General features: G+C 36.5%; 2 protein-coding genes across 2 annotated transcripts; one reads left to right on the plus strand and one right to left on the minus strand.

Moving 5' to 3' along the window:
* Positions 1-1,596: 1,596 nt before the first annotated feature.
* Positions 1,597-11,286, plus strand: LOC121779794 (ribosome biogenesis protein BMS1 homolog). Its single transcript, XM_042177219.1, has 20 exons — positions 1,597-1,731; positions 1,841-2,005; positions 2,653-2,799; positions 2,881-2,971; positions 3,093-3,211; positions 3,655-3,845; positions 3,939-4,149; positions 4,702-4,942; positions 5,074-5,325; positions 5,635-5,741; positions 6,846-6,948; positions 7,093-7,280; positions 7,430-7,773; positions 8,060-8,156; positions 8,226-8,444; positions 8,543-8,782; positions 9,478-9,687; positions 9,946-10,215; positions 10,344-10,547; positions 10,731-11,286. Exons 2-20 carry the CDS (start codon positions 1,859-1,861, stop codon positions 10,893-10,895), a joined length of 3,546 nt encoding a protein of 1,181 aa, XP_042033153.1. The 5' UTR covers positions 1,597-1,731; positions 1,841-1,858; the 3' UTR covers positions 10,896-11,286.
* Positions 11,287-20,573: 9,287 nt separating this feature from the next.
* On the minus strand, positions 20,574-21,416 carry LOC121779152. Its single transcript, XM_042176486.1, has one exon. It carries the CDS (start codon positions 21,414-21,416, stop codon positions 20,574-20,576), a length of 843 nt encoding a protein of 280 aa, XP_042032420.1.
* Positions 21,417-21,724: the final 308 nt, after the last annotated feature.

The following is a 21,724-nucleotide window of genomic DNA, read 5'->3' on the forward strand; positions in this document are numbered from 1 at the left end:
TTATTTTATTTCATTTCATTTCATTTCATTTTAATTTAGTTTAGTTCTTTTTCATTATTTTAGGATTAAGGTTTCGTTATCACAAATTATCTTACTACAAAAAAATATGCGCTTATTCTTTTATTATCTGTTTTTGTTCCTTATTCCAAATTGTCTTTCATTTCAATTTAGTTTAGTTAAGTTTAGTTGTTTCAAAATTGTTTCATTATCACAACTTATTACTCCAAAAAATTTGACGCTTGATCTTTTTATTCATTTTCTATGTCACTTTAACAGTTTTTTCACCTAAATGCTCACTAAAATCTATTCTATTATTATACACACTACTACTAATATTATTTTTTTGTGCAATTTCATTTTGAATGGATTCATTTCTTTACTATATACATTGAATTTTAGTGTCGACACCGACATTATTTTTAACGACAACCACTATTGCACCGACGAGAAAATATCTCGCATCTTTAGACGATGAATTAAATACTCTACAACGGTTAACAACGATTTAGGCCCCCAGCGACAGAATCCTGGCTTCATCACTGTTTATACTCCCTCCGTTCCTAATAATTTGTCACCATTTGATCCGACACGAGTTTTAAGAAATGTAATAGAAAGTGGATTGAAAAAGTTAGTGGCAAGCGAGTCATACTTTTATATACTATTAGTTTTATAATAAAATGTGAGTAAAGTGAGTTGGTGGAATGTGAGATCCACTATAAAAAAAATGGTACAAGTAAAAAGGTGACAAATTTTTAGGGATGGAGGGAGTATATTATTAATTTAATATAGTTCTAAAACCGTTCAATGAATATATCTTCTAAATAGTTTAATATGATATCTTATAAATATATTTATTTTTTGATTTATAATACCTAAAATTTAAAAATTCGTAAATGTATGAAAATATTTAAAGTTAGGATATGAATTCATCCCAATAGATATAAATGTATGTAGGATGTATAATTTGATAATGAATTGATATAGAAATTCATTTAAAATATAAGGCTAATTGATGCTAATGAGATAATCGTAAATAAATCAAAAAGCAAAACTGAAGTAAATGGTTTCCCGCAAAAACGTAATGAAAGAAGTAAATTTTCTGTATACTTAATTCACTAAGCACCATGCCACCATTTATTTAAATCTTGTGCTATAACATATATGTCTCATTTATCTTGGACGAATGAAATAGATTTTATAATTTTAAGTTACTCTTAGAGAGGCTAACTTCTGTGTGTGAGATAGGTGCAACACTCCAAATTTTGAAAATTTAAATAACTCGATTTCAAATTAGAAAGTTTGAAAAACTATTCATAAAATTAAAAATTTTAATTTAGTTTAGTTATTTATTTTAATTAGAACAATAATTAAATAAAATAAATAAGATGAATATATAGATAAAAATGTGTCCAATTTATCGTAGTTAGCATTAAAAAAATTAAATAATAGCAATATAATTTAATTATTAATACGGAGTAGTAATAATTTATCGGTGGATTTTCCTACGGAAATTTAGTAAAGAAGTTACGGGCTACCTCTATTTATTATTGTTAGGCCTTAATGAAGTTAATTTGAAAAAATATAAATAGAAACGAGCAAAGCCCTAGTAACAAAATTTAATCAAAGGCCCAACAAAATTGATTTCTCCATCACATTGGCGCCACCCCCTTCACCACTCGGTTCTTTCTCCAACGCCGCCGTTCACGCCTCCAGCGCCGCCGTTCACTCCAGGTAGTTGCCATTTAGAAATTGGTAACAACAAATTAATGTATATTCACTGTTGCTAGTTCAAATTTGGTTTATTTGCTTGCATAAATTACTTCATAAAAATGGATTTCAGTGATACGCTTCCGAGAGCATGGGGAAGGACGGGGAAGGCGGCGGGCAGCCGCACAAGTCTCATAGGGTTCGAAAATCTGGAGCTTCCGCCAAGAAGAAATCCAAGTCGAAGCCGAATTCAACCGAAGGCCTTTCGAAGGAGCAGCAGAAGATAAACAATCCTAAGGTATCTAATTTCGTGTTTGAGTAGCCTTTATGATGCCACTTGAGATTCATGCTGTGATTTGTGCTGAGTATTGCACTGTAATATTTTGTTGCTGTCACGGTTTAGCTAATATGAGTTCTCTGTGCTAGTGAGTAAATTGGCGAATTAGGTTATCGTGATTAATTCTGTTTATATCAATGCATTCACTTCAAATGGCATTTGTTTTTACATTCAAATGAAACTCTTTTTGAATACCATTGTTATGGAATACTTCTTTTCCATTTTTTTGTTCTTTATTTTAAAATAAAGCCACTTCCTTGTAGCGGGATCCAAATTTGGATTGAGATCCAATCCAAAACCTTCTTAAGAAGGTATTAACTGGAATTTCAAGATATATTACTTAAAAGAATTGCCACAATATGCCCAATTGATCAGAATTTAGAAAATTCTGTCTCTATCGTAACAACCATATGATTCATGGGTTTTGCTGCTAATTTTTTTGAGCATCCCAGTATCTTTATCTCATTTAGTCAATTCTCGACTATGAGAAATTGTTCAAATTTTGTATATTGGATATTTTGATAGAATAAGGGGTTCTTTCGTCTTAAAATATCAAGAATATTCGTTACCTACTTTTTCTGTTTATATTAATGCATTCCCTTCCTTAGGCATTTGCATTCACTTCTTCTAAGAAAGCCAAGCGGCTCCAATCACGAGCTACAGAGAAGGAGCAGAAACGGCTTCATTTACCAACAATTGATCGGAATATAGGAGAACCCGCTCCATTTGTTGTTGTAGTCCAGGGACCTCCTCAGGTCTGTGCTAATGATGATTTACTGACCCTTGGCCACATATCTATTTTGAATTTTCATTGGTTAACTTTCGGTTTGCTGTAGGTGGGGAAGTCATTGTTGATCAAGTGTCTGGTAAAACATTACACAAAGCACAACTTACCTGAAGTCCAAGGACCAGTTACTATCGTGTCAGGTTGATTTGTTTGTCTAATAGTCGTTTCTGACCAAGTTAATAATTGAAAACTCAAATTAAGTTTTCTGACTGTCATTGCTGTCAAATGGTTATTGATTGATAAATTGACTTTATGATATAGGAAAACAACGGAGGTTGCAGTTTGTGGAGTGCCCAAATGATATCAATGGGATGATAGATTGTGCCAAGTTTGCTGATTTAGCTTTGCTACTTATTGATGGGAGCTATGGCTTTGAGATGGTAAGCCCAATATTCTCCTTTTCCTTTTGTAGAGTGAATCCTGTTTGAGGGAAGCGTATACAAAATTCAAATTCTAAGAGGATGTTAGCATGATGCGTAAAATTTCTTTTTGGTGCTTAGCTATTCTATTACTGTCTCTTTGGGATTATTTTGAAATAGGAAATAAGCTTACTGCTTCGCTAAACAAGAAGATTTTGAGTTTAAAACACTACCGGGAATCCTGTTTGGACTTAGGGTCAACTAATAACTGATATGCATATCCTAATATGTTCCTCATTATCTTTGGATTATTTAGAGGGACCTAATATTAGAATTATATAGTTACTCCAAGATCTTATGTTTAGCATTTTCTTCTGGATTAGCTAATATTCCATTTTATGGCTGTTCCCTTTGGTGAACTGATTGTTTCCATTTTCATATCATTTGTTAAACTTTGCTTGCAGGAAACATTTGAGTTTCTTAACATATTACAAAACCATGGATTTCCCAGAGTAATGGGTGTTCTCACTCACCTGGACAAGTTTGAGGATGTTAAAAAACTTAAGAAAACAAAACAACGACTCAAGCACCGTTTTTGGACTGAGATCTATGATGGAGCAAAATTATTTTACTTATCTGGCCTTATTCATGGAAAGTAAGTAGCTTCCTGTTTCGTGTTCCTAATTCATTGTTTGACAGTTGACAACTGGCATCTCAAAGTTCTTTATTTTTGCTTATCTGTGAGCAGGTACACCAAACGTGAAGTACATAATCTAGCAAGGTTTATTTCTGTAATGAAATTCCCCCCCTTGTCATGGAGAGCTTCTCACCCTTACATCTTAGTAGATCGTTTTGAAGATGTCACACCCCCAGAGAAGGTTCACATGAATAGCAAATGTGACAGAAATGTTACGTTGTATGGATACTTACGAGGCTGCAATATGAAGAAGGGTACAAAGGTACATAGTTTGGTCACCCTTCCGTCTTAATGATTATAAGTAGTTTCTGTCCAAGTGCGTGTGCAATTTCAATATCTAGATTGTGTGCTGGTCTCTAGCCATGTTTTTTTCTCTTTTAATCAGTTGTGTGCGACCATATATTTTGTAACAGCGTGTAGTTTATATCTGATTTATGTTATATTTGATTTTATAATTTATATGCACAGGCTCTTTTTCTTTTCCACTCTTCACTTCTCGTGTATTCTCTATACAGTGCAATAAATATTATTAAAAACTTGTTCATTATACTATGATGGTTGTTACAAGACAGTTATCTTTGTATCCCCCATAATAAAGATTGTTCTGATTAGCACGTATGAGATACTATTGCTTAAATTGTCTATCTCAAAATTTTCAGGTCTCCAATACTTGTATCTTGATTCATATGTTATTGTTATTTTGTCCATGTATCGACATGCTCTGGTTTCTAATTGTTGCGTTTTTGGATAACTGAGCCTGTCATTTATTTTCACTCTATACTTTCACATATTACTAATCAATAATTTGAAATAGGCACATATTGCTGGCGTGGGTGATTATCATTTGTCTGGAGTTACAGCATTGGCCGATCCTTGCCCTCTTCCCTCAGTTGCCAAAAAGAAGGGGCTGCGTGATAAGGAAAAGCTATTTTATGCCCCTATGTCTGGATTAGGGGAACTACTTTATGACAAAGATGCTGTCTACATAAACATAAATGACCACTTTGTACAGTTTTCTAAAGATGACGGAGCTAATCCAGAAGGGTCAGAAAAAGGTTAACTTTAGTTGGTTTAACTTGATTTGGCAAAATTGTGAATATCAATTTTGTGCCTTTTGTAATCTATCCAATGCTTCGTATCTTGAATATATCCTTTCTCATGTAACGGGATGCTTTTTCTCTTGTAGGAAAACAACGTGATGTTGGTGTTGAATTGGTTAAATCATTGCAGAACACTAAATATTCTGTTGATGAGAAGTTGGAAAAAAGTAATATCTCAGTTTTTGGGAAAAAGCCTCACATATCTGAGGCTCCAGAAGCGGTTGGTCGGGATGTACTATTGGAGCCTGTAGATCACTATGAATCTGACATTAAAGATGAAGATAGTGATTCAGATGAAGAGGATGATACTGATGATGAAAATGATCCGGAATCCTTAGGTATGGATATAGTTCAACCATCCTTAAAATCTAGTACTTCCTCTTTCCCAGTATAAGTGAGTCGTTTCTTTTTCGGCCGTTTTTTTGCGAAGATGATAATAAATAGTTAAAATGGAGAGAAAGTAAAGTAAGAGAGAAAATAATATAGAAGAGAGTCGTGTCTACATTATTTTCTTACTTTACTTTCTCTCCACTCTAACTATTTATTATCATTTTCGCAAAACAACGGCCAAATAGAAACGCCTAACTTAGAGTGGGACATATGGAGTATATGTTATGGTTCTAATGAGGGAACCTTCAATGCACCAGAGAAAGATCTTTGGACACAAAGCAACTATAAGGAAGAGATTGATTTGGATAGGGGAAGGGTGAGGAGAAAAGCTGTTTTTGAAAATGAAATGGATATTGATAATAAGGTAATTTTTTGGCTAGTAACTATACATTCGGATCTGTTGAGTCTTTTAAATTTCCTTTGCTATTAACCAGGGAAATGCAAAATATGCAATCTGGGGTGCATCAATTAGAAAACTCAATATAAAGCAATGAAACATCTGAGCATCTAATCAATTCAGGACTTCTCTCTAGTGCATAAGTCTGGATCTGGCTCATTGCTAGTCACGGGTCAAGTGAGTGCATCAAAGTACTTGGATATGGGTCTTATAAATTGTGATTGAAATAAAGTCACATATTGCTCAATCTGACAATGTTGTATAGTTACTTATGAGGCTAACTACACTTGACAAAGTATTACTTTTATGCTTTTGAATTGTAGTTATTGGAACATAGTTCTTTCGAATCAAGCTAGTTGAGCTCTCTATGACAGGTTGCCACTTTTAGGTTGCTAGGACATTCAAGAAGTTTCTCCTTTTGAGGACTGCCAGACACAATGACGCCGTGTCTCTGCCACTTATTAACTATTGCCTTGTAACAGCTATGTATTTCATGCTAGCCTTAAATGAAGTGCGGAAACATACATGTGTCGGATTCATTATGCATCTCAGATCTTTGTATATGTACCATGGATTGTAATGTTTTTATATGCTTTATCTGTCTTATTTGGTGCTTTATCTGTATAAATTCAGTGAATAATATTGGAATGGAGATTTTAAATATCTTGGCTGCAGTATATAATTCTTTGTGGTTGAATGCAGCATCTATTTGTGAATGACATCAGTGGAATTCAATGTTTTAACATACATTTGGCATGTCTAGTAATTTGTTGGATGCTTGTGACCTATATTATGGTTATTTAGTACTCTCTTTGTCTCGCTACAAGTTATTGATTTCTTTTGGAAGAAAATGATATTTATTGTGTTAAGTGGAGAGAATAAAACAGGAGAGATAAAAAGAAAGTATAGTAGGGGAGGGAATAAAGTAAGAGAGTAAATGTATTATTTTTTTGCTAAAAACAGAAATCAATCACTTGTGGTGAGACAGCCAAAAAAGGAAAAAACAAATCACTTGTAGTGGGACGGAGGGAGTAACATATTTTGTTTCTCATAAAAAAATGGTGACTTCAGGATTCTGGTGAAGATGATGATTCAGATTCTGGTGAAGATGATGAAACAGAAAAAGACAATGAAGCCATGCTTTCTGATTCTGGTTCTTCAGACGATAAAGAAGGTAACTATATATTTGCTTTTGGTTAGGATCATGAGTTTGGTGATTTATGAATTATGGTCTTCGTATTATATCCGTTTACCAAAAAATTACATTTCTTTTAAAATTTGACTATGTATGCTTATTTGTGTATGGATGCTGTCACAGAAGATGAGATGGGGAACATTTCCAAATGGAAGGAGTCCTTGTTAGAACGAACCGCCTCTAGACGGAATATTAATCTTGAGCAACTTGTTTATGGGACGGCTGGATCAAAATCTTCTGGTGATATGAAGGATGCCGGTGAGGAGGAAAGTGATGAAGAATTTTTTAAGCCCAAAGGGGAAGGAAAAAAGGTTCACCTTTATATGTTATTTCAGTTCTCTATTTTCTGAAATGCTCATAAATAACTGTATCAATTTTTTGAACCTTTTGTGTCAGTCTAGTTCAATAGTCCCCAAGTTTCTTTTCCTTATTTTAATTGCTCTTATTATTTGGTGTATAGAAATCAAATGAAGGAATAAATGACAACGATGTTGACATAGATGACTGTTCAAAATTTGTAAGTACTGGAAGCCTCAAGGATTGGAAGAATGAGGACTTAATTGAAAGTATTCGTGATCGGTTTGTCACCGGAAAGTGGTCGAATGCAAAATTGAGAAACGAACTCTCGGAAGGAACAGTTGGTGATGATGATGAAGTCCATGGTGATTTTGAAGACTTGGAAACAGGTCAAAAGTACGAGGGAGATCATGCAGATGATGTTGGTAACTCCAACAAGGATGATGCATTGGCTGCTGAGGAACGAAAGCTGAAAAAGTTGGCTCTTCGTGCAAAATTTGATGCTCAATATCCTTTCTTGCAGTTAGATACTTAGATGTTCCTTGTGTTAAGATGTCTAGTCTCATTTTTTGAAGTTGTGCTTGCCAACTAATATTTTTTTTGTGGGGTGGTGAACATAATCATGCCATATGTGTACCTTTTCAGCAACTTGATCTTATGGCGCTTGTGAACTGCTTGCTCTTGAGATCTTTCCAATTTAGGACTGTCTATATTGCCAGATGATAAGGAATGTTGTCGTGCTATTTTCCTAGCATTCTATATTATGACATTTATGTCCTTAATTCTACCTCACATACAATGGTTCAGAAGCTCCTGATGAAGAAGATGATGGCGATGATGACACCAAGACTAATCGTGGTCAAAGCAATGGAGATGGATACTCTGACACAGTAAATCTCCTCTTGTGCTTATTTATATGACCATCTCCAAGTGGGTACTTACACTCTCTATTCATGTAGTTAAAGGAGAAAATGGAACTGCAGAAGCAAACAAACATTGCTGAGCTTGCCGATGTTGATGAAGATAAACGTGTTGAGATAGAAGGTTTTAGAACTGGGACTTACCTTAGAATTGAAGTTCGTGACGTGCCTTATGAAATGGTTGATAATTTCAATCCTTTTCATCCGATTCTTGTTGGTGGCCTTGCTTTGGGGGAGGACAGTGTTGGATATATGCAGGTAGGGATTAGGGAATATACTGAATATTACCCGTTTGATGCCATGTGTCTTATAAGTATTTCTTTATCTTATTTTGGCTTCCACATTTATGCCTAAAGGTACGGTTGAAGCGGCATAGATGGCACAAGAAAGTATTGAAGACTAGAGATCCTATTATCATGTCTATTGGGTGGAGACGCTACCAAACTGTACCGATATATTCCATTGAGGACCGTAATGGTCGTCTTCGCATGCTCAAATACACTCCAGAACATATGCATTGTCTGGCAATGTTTTGGGGCCCACTTGCTCCTCCTCATACTGGGGTTGTTGCTATACAGAACTTATCGAATAATCAGGTAACTAATAATTTTTGGGGCTTATTCTGAAATGAGTATCAGTGTAGGCATGTTAAAGAAAATTCTCCTATTTCGTCTGCGTGTAATACCTACAGATAACATCGGAATCAGTGTGTTGGAACTTGGGTAAATTTCACATGTGCTGGTATTCATGTTTCAATGTTGTGGTGCTCAAATGAGCCACACTTTATTGAATACGGGATTTTTTGCCACTGGAGCATGACTTCGTTCTTCACAATTTAAAGATAGGAAAATTCTCTGAAAATCAGACTGAAAAGTTTTCATGTTTTTTTCAGTTCTCGACGAATTAGAATTGTTGGGATATTACCTAGTTTACTTACTAGATCTGCTTTCCACTATAGACATTGCTTGAAATTTGTTTGTGTGGATTACTGGCTTGCGTTTTAGATTCAATTCTAATGTTTCTCAATTCTGGTATCTATATAAACAATTATACAGAACTTGCATTGGGCTGTGTTTTGAAGTTTGTATATTACCTCAGTGCTGTGGATATGATTCATTTACCTCATTTTGAGTAATATGAAGAGCATGTTTGTATCTCCCCTATTGATCACTCAAGTAGTGTAACTTGCCTTTTACTTGCCATATAAGAAGATTTTAAATTTATTGATATTTGATTCAGTTCATATTTCTAGTTTGTAGCACTAATTGTTTATTTGGTACCCTGCCTTCAGGCATCATTTAGGATTACTGCTACTGCTACAGTCCTAGAGTTCAACCATGCTGCAAAGATAATGAAGAAGCTCAAGCTAGTCGGTACTCCCTGTAAAATCTTCAAGAAGACAGCATTCATTCAGGACATGTTTACTTCAGATCTTGAAATAGCTAGGTTTGAAGGTGCTTCTGTTCGAACTGTTAGTGGAATTCGCGGTCAAGTGAAGAAGGTATTTTTTTCTCCATATCAGATGCCTAGGCTAGTAATTGAAACAATACATAGAGGATGAAAGTATCAAAGACTAGTAAGGAAGGCTTTCCTATGTCAGTGTCTAAAAAAGTTTTGTATGGCTGCAGGTGGATTATATTTTTTTGCTGTTTATTACTTTATTTATGTCAGGAAATTCATAATTTTTCTTTTCCGTGTTTCATACTCTGTTTACCTTATCCTAAAAGATGTTCTTTTTTGGATCTGAATTTCATTCTAGGCTGCTAAAGGAGAGATTTCTAACAAGCCCTCTAAGAAGGGCGGAGGTAAGGAGGGGGCCATCGTTAGATGCACATTCGAGGATAAAATTAAAATGGGCGACACTGTTTTCTTGCGTGCTTGGATTCAGGTGGAAGTCCCTCGCTTTTACAATCCTCTGACAACAGCCTTGCAGCCGCGTGATAAGACGTGGCAGGGAATGAAAACAGTTGCCGAGTTAAGGAGGGAACATAACCTTCAAGTGCCAGTTAACAAAGATTCTCTCTACAGGGTGAGAATATCTTCTTGCTACACTCATCACAATCCTATTCCATCAGAAATTGATACTGCATAGCCGATACTTGGAGATTGATTTCACTTGCCTGACTATTTTACTTACCCCCTTCATTGTGGTTATAGCCTGTTGAAAGGAGGCCGAGGAAGTTCAATCCATTGGTTATCCCCAAGTCATTACAAGCAGCTCTGCCGTTTGCATCAAAACCGAAGGACTTAGCTGCACGAAAACGGCCATTGCTTGAGAACCGGAGAGCTGTGGTCATGGAGCCTCATGAAAGGAAAGTGCACAAACTTGTCCAACACCTTCAACTCCTTAAGACCGAGAAGGTAATCGCTTTATGAAATTACAAAGATTTCACTGCAGTTGTTTTTTAGCTAGATTTTAATCAATCCTATCACTCAAAGTAAATGTCCACTTGGAAAACTTCTCTTCAACATAGACTAGTTAAATTTTCAGTCATTTAATTTTTAATTTTATTAATTCGGGATTCGGGGATATCCTTTCTGCAGACAAGAAAACAGAAACGAAAGGAGGCGGAAAAGAGAAAGGTGTTAGCAGTAGAGAAATCAAAGGAAGAGCAGATCTCGAAGAAGAGACAGCGGGAGGAACGAAGGGTAAGATACCGAGAAGAGGACAAAATGAAGAAGAAAATCCGCAGGAACCCACAATCATGATCATGGGTTGAGTAACCAGATTTTTGCTGACTTCATGTGCCTTACTGAAATGCATTGTTGTAAAACCTCTGTGAGTGTCTTTCATTCGGCAGTATGAAGTCGAAACCCCCCTTCATCGAGAAGCAGGCGGACATGTAGGTTAAAAGCAACGTTATAGAAGGCGTGTTATGCTCTCTGTCATTCTCATCTGTCTAGATATTTGATGGATGACGATCCATATTTCGGTGCACTGCTGTATACATAGCGTGAGTTGAAGTTTTTTTTGTAGAAGCTATTTTTGAAGCCTTAATTTGGAACCTATCATTTTCATTACGTGGTACCAAATTATAAACCTTGTAGTTTGTAGTTTGTACTTTGTACTTTGTAGAGTGCAATCATTAGACTTTTGATACTTTCCTTTTTAACAAAAGAATTTTGTACTAGCATGTATAACTTGCCTCTCCATAAATTGTCTTGATAAAGTAGACATGGTGAATTTGTTTTAACTATGCCTATTACTCACTCTATCTCGTAAAGATTAAGTGAAAGAGAATAAATATTGACCAGCCTTTACTTACCAGTTTCTTTGAACAAAATCCTTGGCTTTCAATCTTGCACATTTCCTATGACTAAGCAGAGAGGTCCTTGGTATTGAATCCCAGTCCTGCTGATAACCTCTGGTGTCGTCACTCGTCTCACCAAAACCCAGTAGCTTCCTTTGGGTCGTAACGAGAAAAATGAGGAACTGTTCTGATAGGTGGAATTTTTACGACTTATCAAAGATTCTATATAGAAGAAAATTTGATGGTGCGGGTACGGTTCTGGTTTTATAGGGATATCCGGTTCGAATGTATTAGGAAACAAATAAAATATTTATTTACAAAATTGGCGACCTTTTGTCAAATTTTATTTTGAAAATATCAACGTCACTGGACATTGATATAATATTAATGGAAGAACTTTTACACTTTTAAAACTTTATGTCTTTTTCATGAGAGAGAACCATCATTTCGGGTTACACTTTGTTTTTTCATTTCTACCCAAGAGATATAGTTAAAGTATGTGACAAATACTTGCTCATCATGGCACATACATGAAGAAATGAAGGAACCAAAATGACCATTTCCTCTCTCATGAAATAAACATAAATAACCCTTATAGCTAGCTTGAAGGGTATTTTTGTCCAAAAACATCTTAAAAATATAAAGTGCTTTCAACGATATTATATCAATATTTAGGAACATCTGATAATATTTTTACAGAGTAGCAATCGCGAATGATATTAGTGCAAGCCCAGAGACTAAAATTGTTGCTCTCTATTTCTAAAGTGATTCTCGTCTTAATAACCCTAAACTTTGAACAAATTTGATATTTCCTACAAACTTTAAAAAATGTATAAATTTTTTGTTAGATTTTGATTTTACGTGCCTAACCGTGAATTATATGTGCCTTAGTCCGAATACAGGCTCAAGTGGAATTGTATTATTCCAATAGGAAATTTGTCGAATTAAGAAAAATATGTATAATTTGATATAAAAATAGTACTAATAGTTACAAAGATTGATTTTCAGTAGGTTTAATTGTTGATATCTATGGTAATATAATTGGGTTAGGGCTCGGAACAAACCCAAATAGAATATAAGAAAAACATATAAAACTCTCTTTTGTGTAGAGCCGTCCATAATTGAGGAAGACGTCTGGAAGGAAAGAAAGAGAGAAAATTATACTCTCCAGTTTCCGCGCAATCTCGGTTTTTTTAATCTAAATCGGAGTTTCAAATATTCGGTTAGATCTTCAGTTATTAATTTTTGATCGAACTGTTTCTTGAGTTGTTTATTTTATCTGTCTTGTCTTATACCTTGTGTTTTCGTTGTGACTACGTATCATGGTAAACTTTTTGGTTGGGATGATAATGGATTTTGTTATCTTTTCACGTTGAAGAAAATATTACACGTAAAAATCATGATGTTTATTTTATATTATCCCTTCTCGTTATCATCTAATTCACTCATCTATCTTTAAGTACAATTGCTCCTCCAAACATAGTGGAATCAGAGCCACAATTATGATTTTTTTATACTAGAATTATGGAGGCAATTGTGATACTCCTCCGTCTATGATTAAATGTCTCATATTTGACCGACACGAGTTTTAAGAAATTGTTTGACTTTATGTAGAAAAGTGGTAAAAAAGTTAGTGGAACGCGAGTCCTACTTTTATATATTGGTTTTATAATAAAACGTGAGTGAAATACCAAATATAGTAAAAATGAAATAGGACATTTAATGGCAGATAGATGAAAAAGGAAAAAAAATGAGACATTTAATGGCGGACGGAGGGAGTATTATATAGTCTATACTTATTTCACTTGCATGAATATTTTGCTTACCCCCTTTATTGTGATTATAGCCTATTGAAAGGAAGTCCAATGGTTATCCCTAAGTCATCAAAGGAATCGCATCAAAACAAAAGGACTTAGCTCCAGTGTTGTTAATTTGGCGTTCGGGTCGCTCGGATCGCCCGGGTCGAGACCATCACCGCCCCAACATGGGTGGGTTGATCGAGATGCATGGGTCGCGCTGGGTCGGTTGGGTCGGCGGGGTCGAGCATTTCGGGTGGGTCGAGCGTTTCGGCTACAGTGTTTTTGCGTATAAATTTTACAGAGATTGAAGGAAGTGATGAAGGAAGATAATGGAGAGGAGAGAGGAGAGAGGAGAGAGGAGTATAATTATGAGCCTTGGGAATAGACATCGTTTGTCACTATTCATTTGTTTAATGGGATTAGGAAAATATAAAAAATTGACATAGTTTATCACACTTTTTAGGCAGCAATAAAAATATTATTTTACCAAATTTTTGATTAGTTAAATTGAATCCAATATATTTACATGGATATATTGTCAATCCAAACATGGAGTATAATTTAATGGTGGAAAATGAGTATATTATTTTAGGAATAAATTAATATTTGTTCTTCTGTTTCGAGATTCAAATTGTACTATTTAAAGTTTTATTATTTTATTTATATAATAATCTATTATATTAATCAAATTATTTATTAATCTTATATAGGTTTGTCTACTAATACATATTCATTTATTTTTTACTAATTTTTAAAATAGATTTCACATTCCACTCCTATTTTATTATAAGTTAATACTACATACAAAATGACGCACATTTCATAAATATTTTCTTTGACATTTTCAGACAATGGTTTCAATTATTTATTTTGTGTTATACTTATGACTTATGAATTGTTTTGATATTTTGATAATTTCTATTTTTCACTTTATCTCTATTCACATGAATTACGTCTACATTTATATTATTTGATATATTATAAACATTATAGTAATATATTTATTTGATTTAATATTAAAAGGCAAAAAAATTAGCCTAGATTAGTGGGTCTCTCGACCCGCGACCCGAATTTTCACCTTATCGACCCGGTGCGACCCTCGACCCTAACAACACTGCTTAGCTCCACAAAAACAGCCATTGCTTAAGAATCCTCGTGAAAGGAATGTGCACAAACTGGTCCAATACCTTCAACTCCTTAATATTGAGAAGGTAATATCTTTATGAAAACTATCAAAGATTTCATTGCAGTTGTGTTTTAGCTAGACTTTCATAGTCCTATAATACTTGTGGGAATATGATAAGCATATATGTTAAGGATCTTTAAAATAATCCAAAGTCATGATTAAAGATAAACCGTTGACTTTCACTTTATGCTATTCCTCACTTTCTTGTGGAACTGATGTGTCATTCGTAGGGATGAGATCCTCCTCTACTGTGACAAAACACAACAAATGGTGCTGTGCTCAAAACGCCAATCACAAAGAATGAAACGCAGCATGTATATTATTATAATATTAGTATGTATTTTTATTATGAAAAATCTTTTTCATTTAAACACTTAAAAGCACTGTAAATTTCAGTTAGTTTCATAAATAAAATACATACAAACTGTTATTATCATGTCATATACTATTATACTCCATGTATGTTTTTAATTTTTACTTTTTTGTTTAATATTATTATTATATTTTCTAAAATACTTTTATTTCAGTTATACTTTTTTATATTTTTTTTAATACTATTATTTTATTTTCTAAAACACTTTTCTTTTATTTATAGATTATGGTTATGATATTATAAAGCATTCCTAGAATAAAATAAAATAAAAATATTAAGAAAAAAAAGAAAACGGTAAATAAAATAAAAAAAATACTCTATTAAAGACAAATAGAACATATAGATATAATATCTGATATGATCACTAGAGTTTGTAAGTATTTTATTCATGTATATAAATGAAATGTTATTAATTTCATAAAAATTAATAAATCAGGTACAGAAAATAGGATCTAAATACAAGCCGTGTTTTCTCACACAGTAGAGGATCCCATTCCGTCATTCGTATAAATCCACCACATATTGAACACGCCTGGTGGCAAGCCAAAACCCAACGCTATGGGCCCACATCTTTGGTGGCACCTCTTTGGGTAGCCCCTTTTTGTAGGATATCCATATCTAGCACTAACTTAACCCGAAACCGTGATCAAACATAAATGGTTGACGTGGAGCCGATGTGGGATTCATATTAAAATAGTTCCCCGAGTCATTACAGGAAGCTCAGCCGTTGGCATCAGAACCGAAGGACTTAACTCCAAGTAAACGACCGTTGCTTGAGGACCCGAGAGTTGTGGTCATGGAGTCTCCTGGAAGGATATTGCACAAATTTGTCCAAAACCTTCGACGCATTCAAGCTAAGGAGGTAATAGCTTTATGAAATTATAATTACCAAATATTTTACTGAATGTGTATTTAGCTAGTATATTTTAATGGTCTTATGATACTTTTGGTAATCTAACAAGCATAAAAGTTAGGGAGCTCTAACTTAATCCGAAACCATGGCTAACTCATTAAAACTGACAAGCTAAACACTTTATGAAACTTTTAAAAGATTTCACTACCTTTGTTTTTAAGTTAGATTTTAATAGTCTTATAATACTTGTAGTCTTGTAGTAATATGATGAACATACTAGTTAGGGAGTCTGATTTAACCCAAAACCATTAAATTACACTGAGAAATTAATAAAGCCAAAGATTTCAGTAGAGTTATTTTCCAGCTAGATTTGATAGTCTTATAATACTTGTAGTAATATGATAAGCATATATGTTAAGGATGTTTAACATAATTCAAACCATGGTCAAAGATAAACAGTTGACTTCCATTTTATGCCATTTCTCACTTTCTCGTGGAACTGATGAGTATTGATTTGTATAAATCCACCCCCTATCAAACCAGACATACCGGTGGCAAAACCCAAAGCTATGGGCCCACCATCCATTTGCTGCCCACATCTTTGGTGGCACCCCTTTGGTTTGGGTAGCTCCTTTTGTAGGCTATCGTGTATATGTTTATCATGCCAAACTAAAGCATATAAGTTAGGGAACCATGTCTTAACCCGAAACCGTGATCAAATGTAAATGGTTGACTCGTTTGTGGGATTCATATTAAAATAGGAGGCATTACTTTGAGTGACATGATATATTGATAAAACACGACAATTTGACTATATGAAGGATAAGATGCTCAAATGAGTTCAAAATCAAGTAATCTAGCAAAGTAAATGGTAGATTAGCTTGGATTGTTTTCATCTATCAATCCTATCACTACACCATCTCCAACCCTTTACACCAAATCCAAATTCATTTTTGAGTACACGTCATACACAAAGTAGTTTTACTCCAATCATTTACACCAAATTCAAAATTTACACTATTTTTTAGTTTTTGTCTCATAAAATTTTTGCAGTAACACCATATTTTGTGTTGTTTCACAAAAAAACACAAAAAATTGGTTTGAGTTTGGTGTATGGTTATAGAAGATTTCTACACCAAAACTCATTTTTGAAGTATGGTTGAAGATGGACTAAATGTCCCCTAAGAAAACTTTTCTCTACTTCAACATAGGCTAGTTAAATTTTTCAATCATTTTGTGCAGTTAAGAAAACGGAAACTAAAGGAGTTGGAAGAGAGAAAGGTGGTGGTAGAAGTGGAGAAATCAAAGGAAGAGAAAGAATCCACAATCATGACCGTGGATGGTGTGTCTTGTTCGATGTCATCCTTATCTATCTAGATTTGTAAATAGATTTGAAGTTGAAGAATTTTTGGTAGAAGCTATTTTTCAAAGAGTTAATACTGTACCTATATATCATTTTCATTAATGGTACCAAATGTAGATTTGAAGCTATTTTTTGAAGAGTTAATGTAGAAATCGGTAATTGTATTTCTTAATTATTCACAAGAGTGTATTACAAGATATATAGGCTAGAATTATGTCTATACAAGGTAAGATCTTGCCCTAATCAAATCTTCCTAATTAGCGGCAGAGATATCCCGTGATCTATTCATTCAATGCATAATATTCTCCTTTGATTGTGTAGATGGTTCCGGATCTCTTTCCAACACTCCCCCTCAAGTTAAGTGACGGGATCTCCAAAACTTAACTTGCCCAGTACTTCTTGGAAATTCTTTGCGGAGACGGCCTTAGTCAAGATGTCGGCTAACTGGTCTTCAGATTTCACATATGGGATCTCCACTATCTTCTCTTCAATGTTTTCCTTTATGAAGTGTCGATCAATTTCGACGTGCTTCGTTCTGTCGTGCTGCACTGGATTCTCTGAAATGCTGATTGCAGCTTTGTTATCGCATAGTAGCTTACAAGTCTTCGATGACTCCAATTCCAACTCTCTCATCAATCTTCTAAGCCACAGTATTTCGGTTAAGCCACTTCGAATACCTCTAAATTCAGCTTCGGCGCTAGTGCCACTACCTTTTGCTTTTTACTTCTCCAAGTCACCAAGTTCCCTCCAATAAATGTGAAGTATCCTCCAGTGGACCGTCTGTCCATCAGGTTCCCTGCCCAGTCTGCATCAGTATATCCGTGGATGTCTAGGTGCCAATTTTTCCGGAATAGCACTCCATGTCCGGCCGTTCCTTTCAAGTATCGTACCACCCTAAGTGCTGCCTCCCAATGTTCTTCTTGAGGATTGTGCATGAATTGACTGAGGACTCCCACAACATAGGCAATGTCTGGTCTCGTATGGGACAAGTAGATGAGTTTCCCAACGAGTCTCTGGTATCTTCCTCGATTCGTAGAGTTCGCACCTTTTGTGATTTGGAGCCCATGATTCTGAACTATAAGAGTATCTGCGGGCCTACAGTCCAACATTCCTATTTCTGCCAAGAGATCCAGAATGTACTTGGGTTGGCTGATAAAGATTCCTTTTCCAGATCTAAGTACTTCAATCCCGAGAAAGTACTTGAGCCCAGATTCTTCATTTCGAATTCCGCTGCCAGATGTTTCTTTAGTCGTTCTATCTCGGCTTCATTATCCCCTGTGGTAATCATATCATCCACATAAATTATCAAGCAAGTGATTTTCTCACCTTCTCGTTTGATGAAGAGTGTGTGGTCGGAGCTGCTTTGTCGATACCCATACTTCTTCATTACTTCGGTGAATCTGCCGAACCATGCTCTTGGAGATTGTTTTAACCCGTATAGAGTTTTCTTCAACTTACATACCTTCTCTCTCCCGAACTCCCCTGAAAAACCTGGTGGGGCCTCCATGTAAATTGGGTCTTTCAATTCTCCATGAAGGAAAGCATTAGTGACATCATACTGATGGAGAGGCCAATCTTTATTTGCCGCTATAGATAGAAGTACTCTTACAGTGTTCATTTTGGCAACTGGAGAGAAGGTCTCAGAATAGTCAATACCTTGAGTTTGAGTGTACCCTTTCGCCTCCCATCGAGCTTTATACCGTTCAATACTTCCATCTGGTCTCCTCTTGATGGTGAAGACCCATCTGCACCCTACGGTGTGCTTCCCTTCTGGTAGTGGACTGATCTCCCATGTGTGGTTTCTCTGCAAGGCTTTCATCTCAACTAGCATTGCTTCCTTCCAGTGCCTGATTTTTATGGCTTCTTCAAACGTTCGAGGTATCTCCTCCTCGTACAGTGCAGCCTGGAATGCCCTCGCCATTTTGGAGATATTAGCTTCAACAAAGCTTGCTATTGAGTATCTCCTTCCTATCCTCTCTGGTGAATATCTCTTGGGAGGAATTCCCCTTGTACTGCGCGGCGGAAGTACATACCGTCTTGTGTCTTGATCAATAGTGGTATCTTCCTCTGTATCAGGGGGTTAGAAATAACGATCGTATCTTCAGAAGGTGTGCCAGAGATTACCTCGGATTCCGGTACGGTTGGATCAGAGGAACGCGGCGGAAGCGCTGAAGGGCTTGTTTCTGTAGACAAATTCGACTCATGGATGGTACCAAACTGAGACATAGAATTGTTCACAAATTCCCCCCCCCCCCCCCCCCCCGTTGTCTGACCGTAGGATCCTAATGTTTGTTCGAAATTGGGTTTGGATCATTTTATAAAACATAATAAATTTTTCAACAACCTCCGACTTATGTTTCATAAAATATACCCATGTTGCCCTACTGCAATCATCAACAAATATCACAAAGTATTTAAATCCGGTACCAATAGGTGCCGGTCCCCACACATCAGAATGTATTAAAGAGAAAACAGTCTCAACACGTGTATCATTGGGTTTAAAAGAGTTACGGTGGCTCTTGGCCAAAACACACGATTCACAAGAAAAATCTTTCGGAACAAAAAGTTTGAGAAATAAAGATTTCAAATAACCCGGAGATGTATGACCCATTCTTCGGTGCCAGAGCCAAGTCTCCTGATGGGTAGGTCCGTGAGCAAGCATCGCCGTACCATCGTGTCGAGCGATCTCATCTACAAAATAGAGTCCACGGCGTTCAGTGCTACGTCCAATAATCTTCCCCGTCCGGATATCCTGTAAGAGACAAAAGTTCGGTTGCATCAGTAGGGTACAGTTTAGCTCCTTAGTCACGTGACTAATGGACATCAATTTTTGAGATAAGTTCGGCACATAGAGACAGTTCGTAATCTGCACATTTGGGAATATTTCAATAGTCCCTGCCCCCTCAACTGGAGTCAACCCCCCATTGGCTGTCTGGATATGTGATTTATGGGTTTCATAAAATTTCACAAAATCTCTTTTATCAAAGGTCATGGTATCAGTGGCACCGCAATCAAAAATCCACCCGGTATCATTAAACTCATCATAATCTCGGGTCTCAAAGGCATATGACAGCTTTTCTAGGGGGGCAAATGAATTTTTACATATAATGGGGTCAAAATCGAGGATTTTCCTAGTCTAGGGATTAATTTCATGGACACGCATACTTTGGGGACTTAATTGCAAGTTCGGGAAAAAAAGAGGGTTTAATAGCAAGGGTTTAGAATTAGGATTGAGGTTAATTTCCCCCAATCCTTTACCTCCTTCCTCCGCGTCGCTGCTGTCCATTCTCAACGAAGCCACCATCGCCTCAGCCGTTCTCCCTCCGCCACCGTCGCCGCGTCGCCCTCCGCCGGTCTGGAGACCTCCGGCTTCGGGCTTTCGCTCCTGGGGTTGCGCCATATCTTGGCTTCCTTCCACCCCTGCTCCATCGCGAATTCGCCCCCCATCTGTCCCGATCGCTATTTTTGCCTTTGCTGCATTCTCCTCTTCCCACCAATCGGGATATCCGATCAATTGAAAGCAGGTATCCTTCGTATGCTTGTGCATTCCACAGTGGGAGCACTAAAGTTTCGATTTGTCTGGTTTGGAGTTTCCCCGACGGTTTGGGTTCTGACGTGGTGGCGGTGGTTGGCCGCGGTACTGCTGTTGTGGCTGGCGGTGCTCTCTGGCTCCAAAGCCGAATCCAATTCCCGATGATGAATCGTTTCCAGCGGCGGCAGTGGGTGATTCGGACGCCGGTGACATGATTTTCAATCGAGCTGCCTCCCGCTTCACCCATCCGTACGCCTCATCGACTGAGGGATACGGATCTTCCTTGAGGATTTCACGCCTGATCCAATCGTACTTCTCGTTTAATCCGGTGAGAAATTTGAATAACCTTAACTCGGATTTGATGCTTCGGTATTGAGACACCCCTTTATCGCAGCAGTCGACGGTTTTGTGTGGGCATTGGTTAATGTCCATCCATAATCCATGAAGTTTGCTCCAATATGCTTCCAAGCTTGTATCTCCCTGAACGATTCTACTTGCTTTCTCTCGCAGATCATAGATGAGATACGAGTCGGCTGAATTTGCGAACGTTATGGCGAGCGTATCCCATAGGGACTTCGCCGTCTGATGATGCGCGAAGTCGGCGATGATGTGTGTCTCCATGTTGTCGATGATCCATGAGAAGACTATCAAGTCTATCTCCTCCCAATCGGTGTATCCCTTCTCTCCCGGTCTTGGTGGAGTCAGGGTTCCTGTGATGTGATGGTAGACTCCCCTATCGCCAATGGCCACCTTCATTAGGCGTGCCCACAGTGAGTAGTTCGATCCATTTAACTTGAAAGCGACGGTAACGCTTTTGCTCGATCTGATCTTCTCGGCAATTGGCTCAATTGCATCTTTATTTTCATCGGTCATGTTGGGTGTTGGTTGGTTTCTCGCCGTTTCGGTCGAGAATTGTGTATATTTTCTGGGGCTATGATGATATTTTTCTGAGCCAAACCTGCTCGGATGCCATGTAGAAATCGGTAATTGTATTTCTTAATTATTCACAAGAGTGTATTACAAGATATATAGGCTAGAATTATGTCTATACAAGGTAAGATCTTGCCCTAATCAAATCTTCCTAATTAGCGGCAGAGATATCCCGTGATCTTCTCATTCAATGCATAATATTCTCCTTTGATTGTGTAGATGGTTCCGGATCTCTTTCCAACAGTTAATAT

The sequence above is a fragment of the Salvia splendens genome, chromosome 19 (genome assembly GCF_004379255.2).
Source record: "Salvia splendens isolate huo1 chromosome 19, SspV2, whole genome shotgun sequence".
Lineage (NCBI taxonomy): Eukaryota > Viridiplantae > Streptophyta > Magnoliopsida > Lamiales > Lamiaceae > Salvia > Salvia splendens.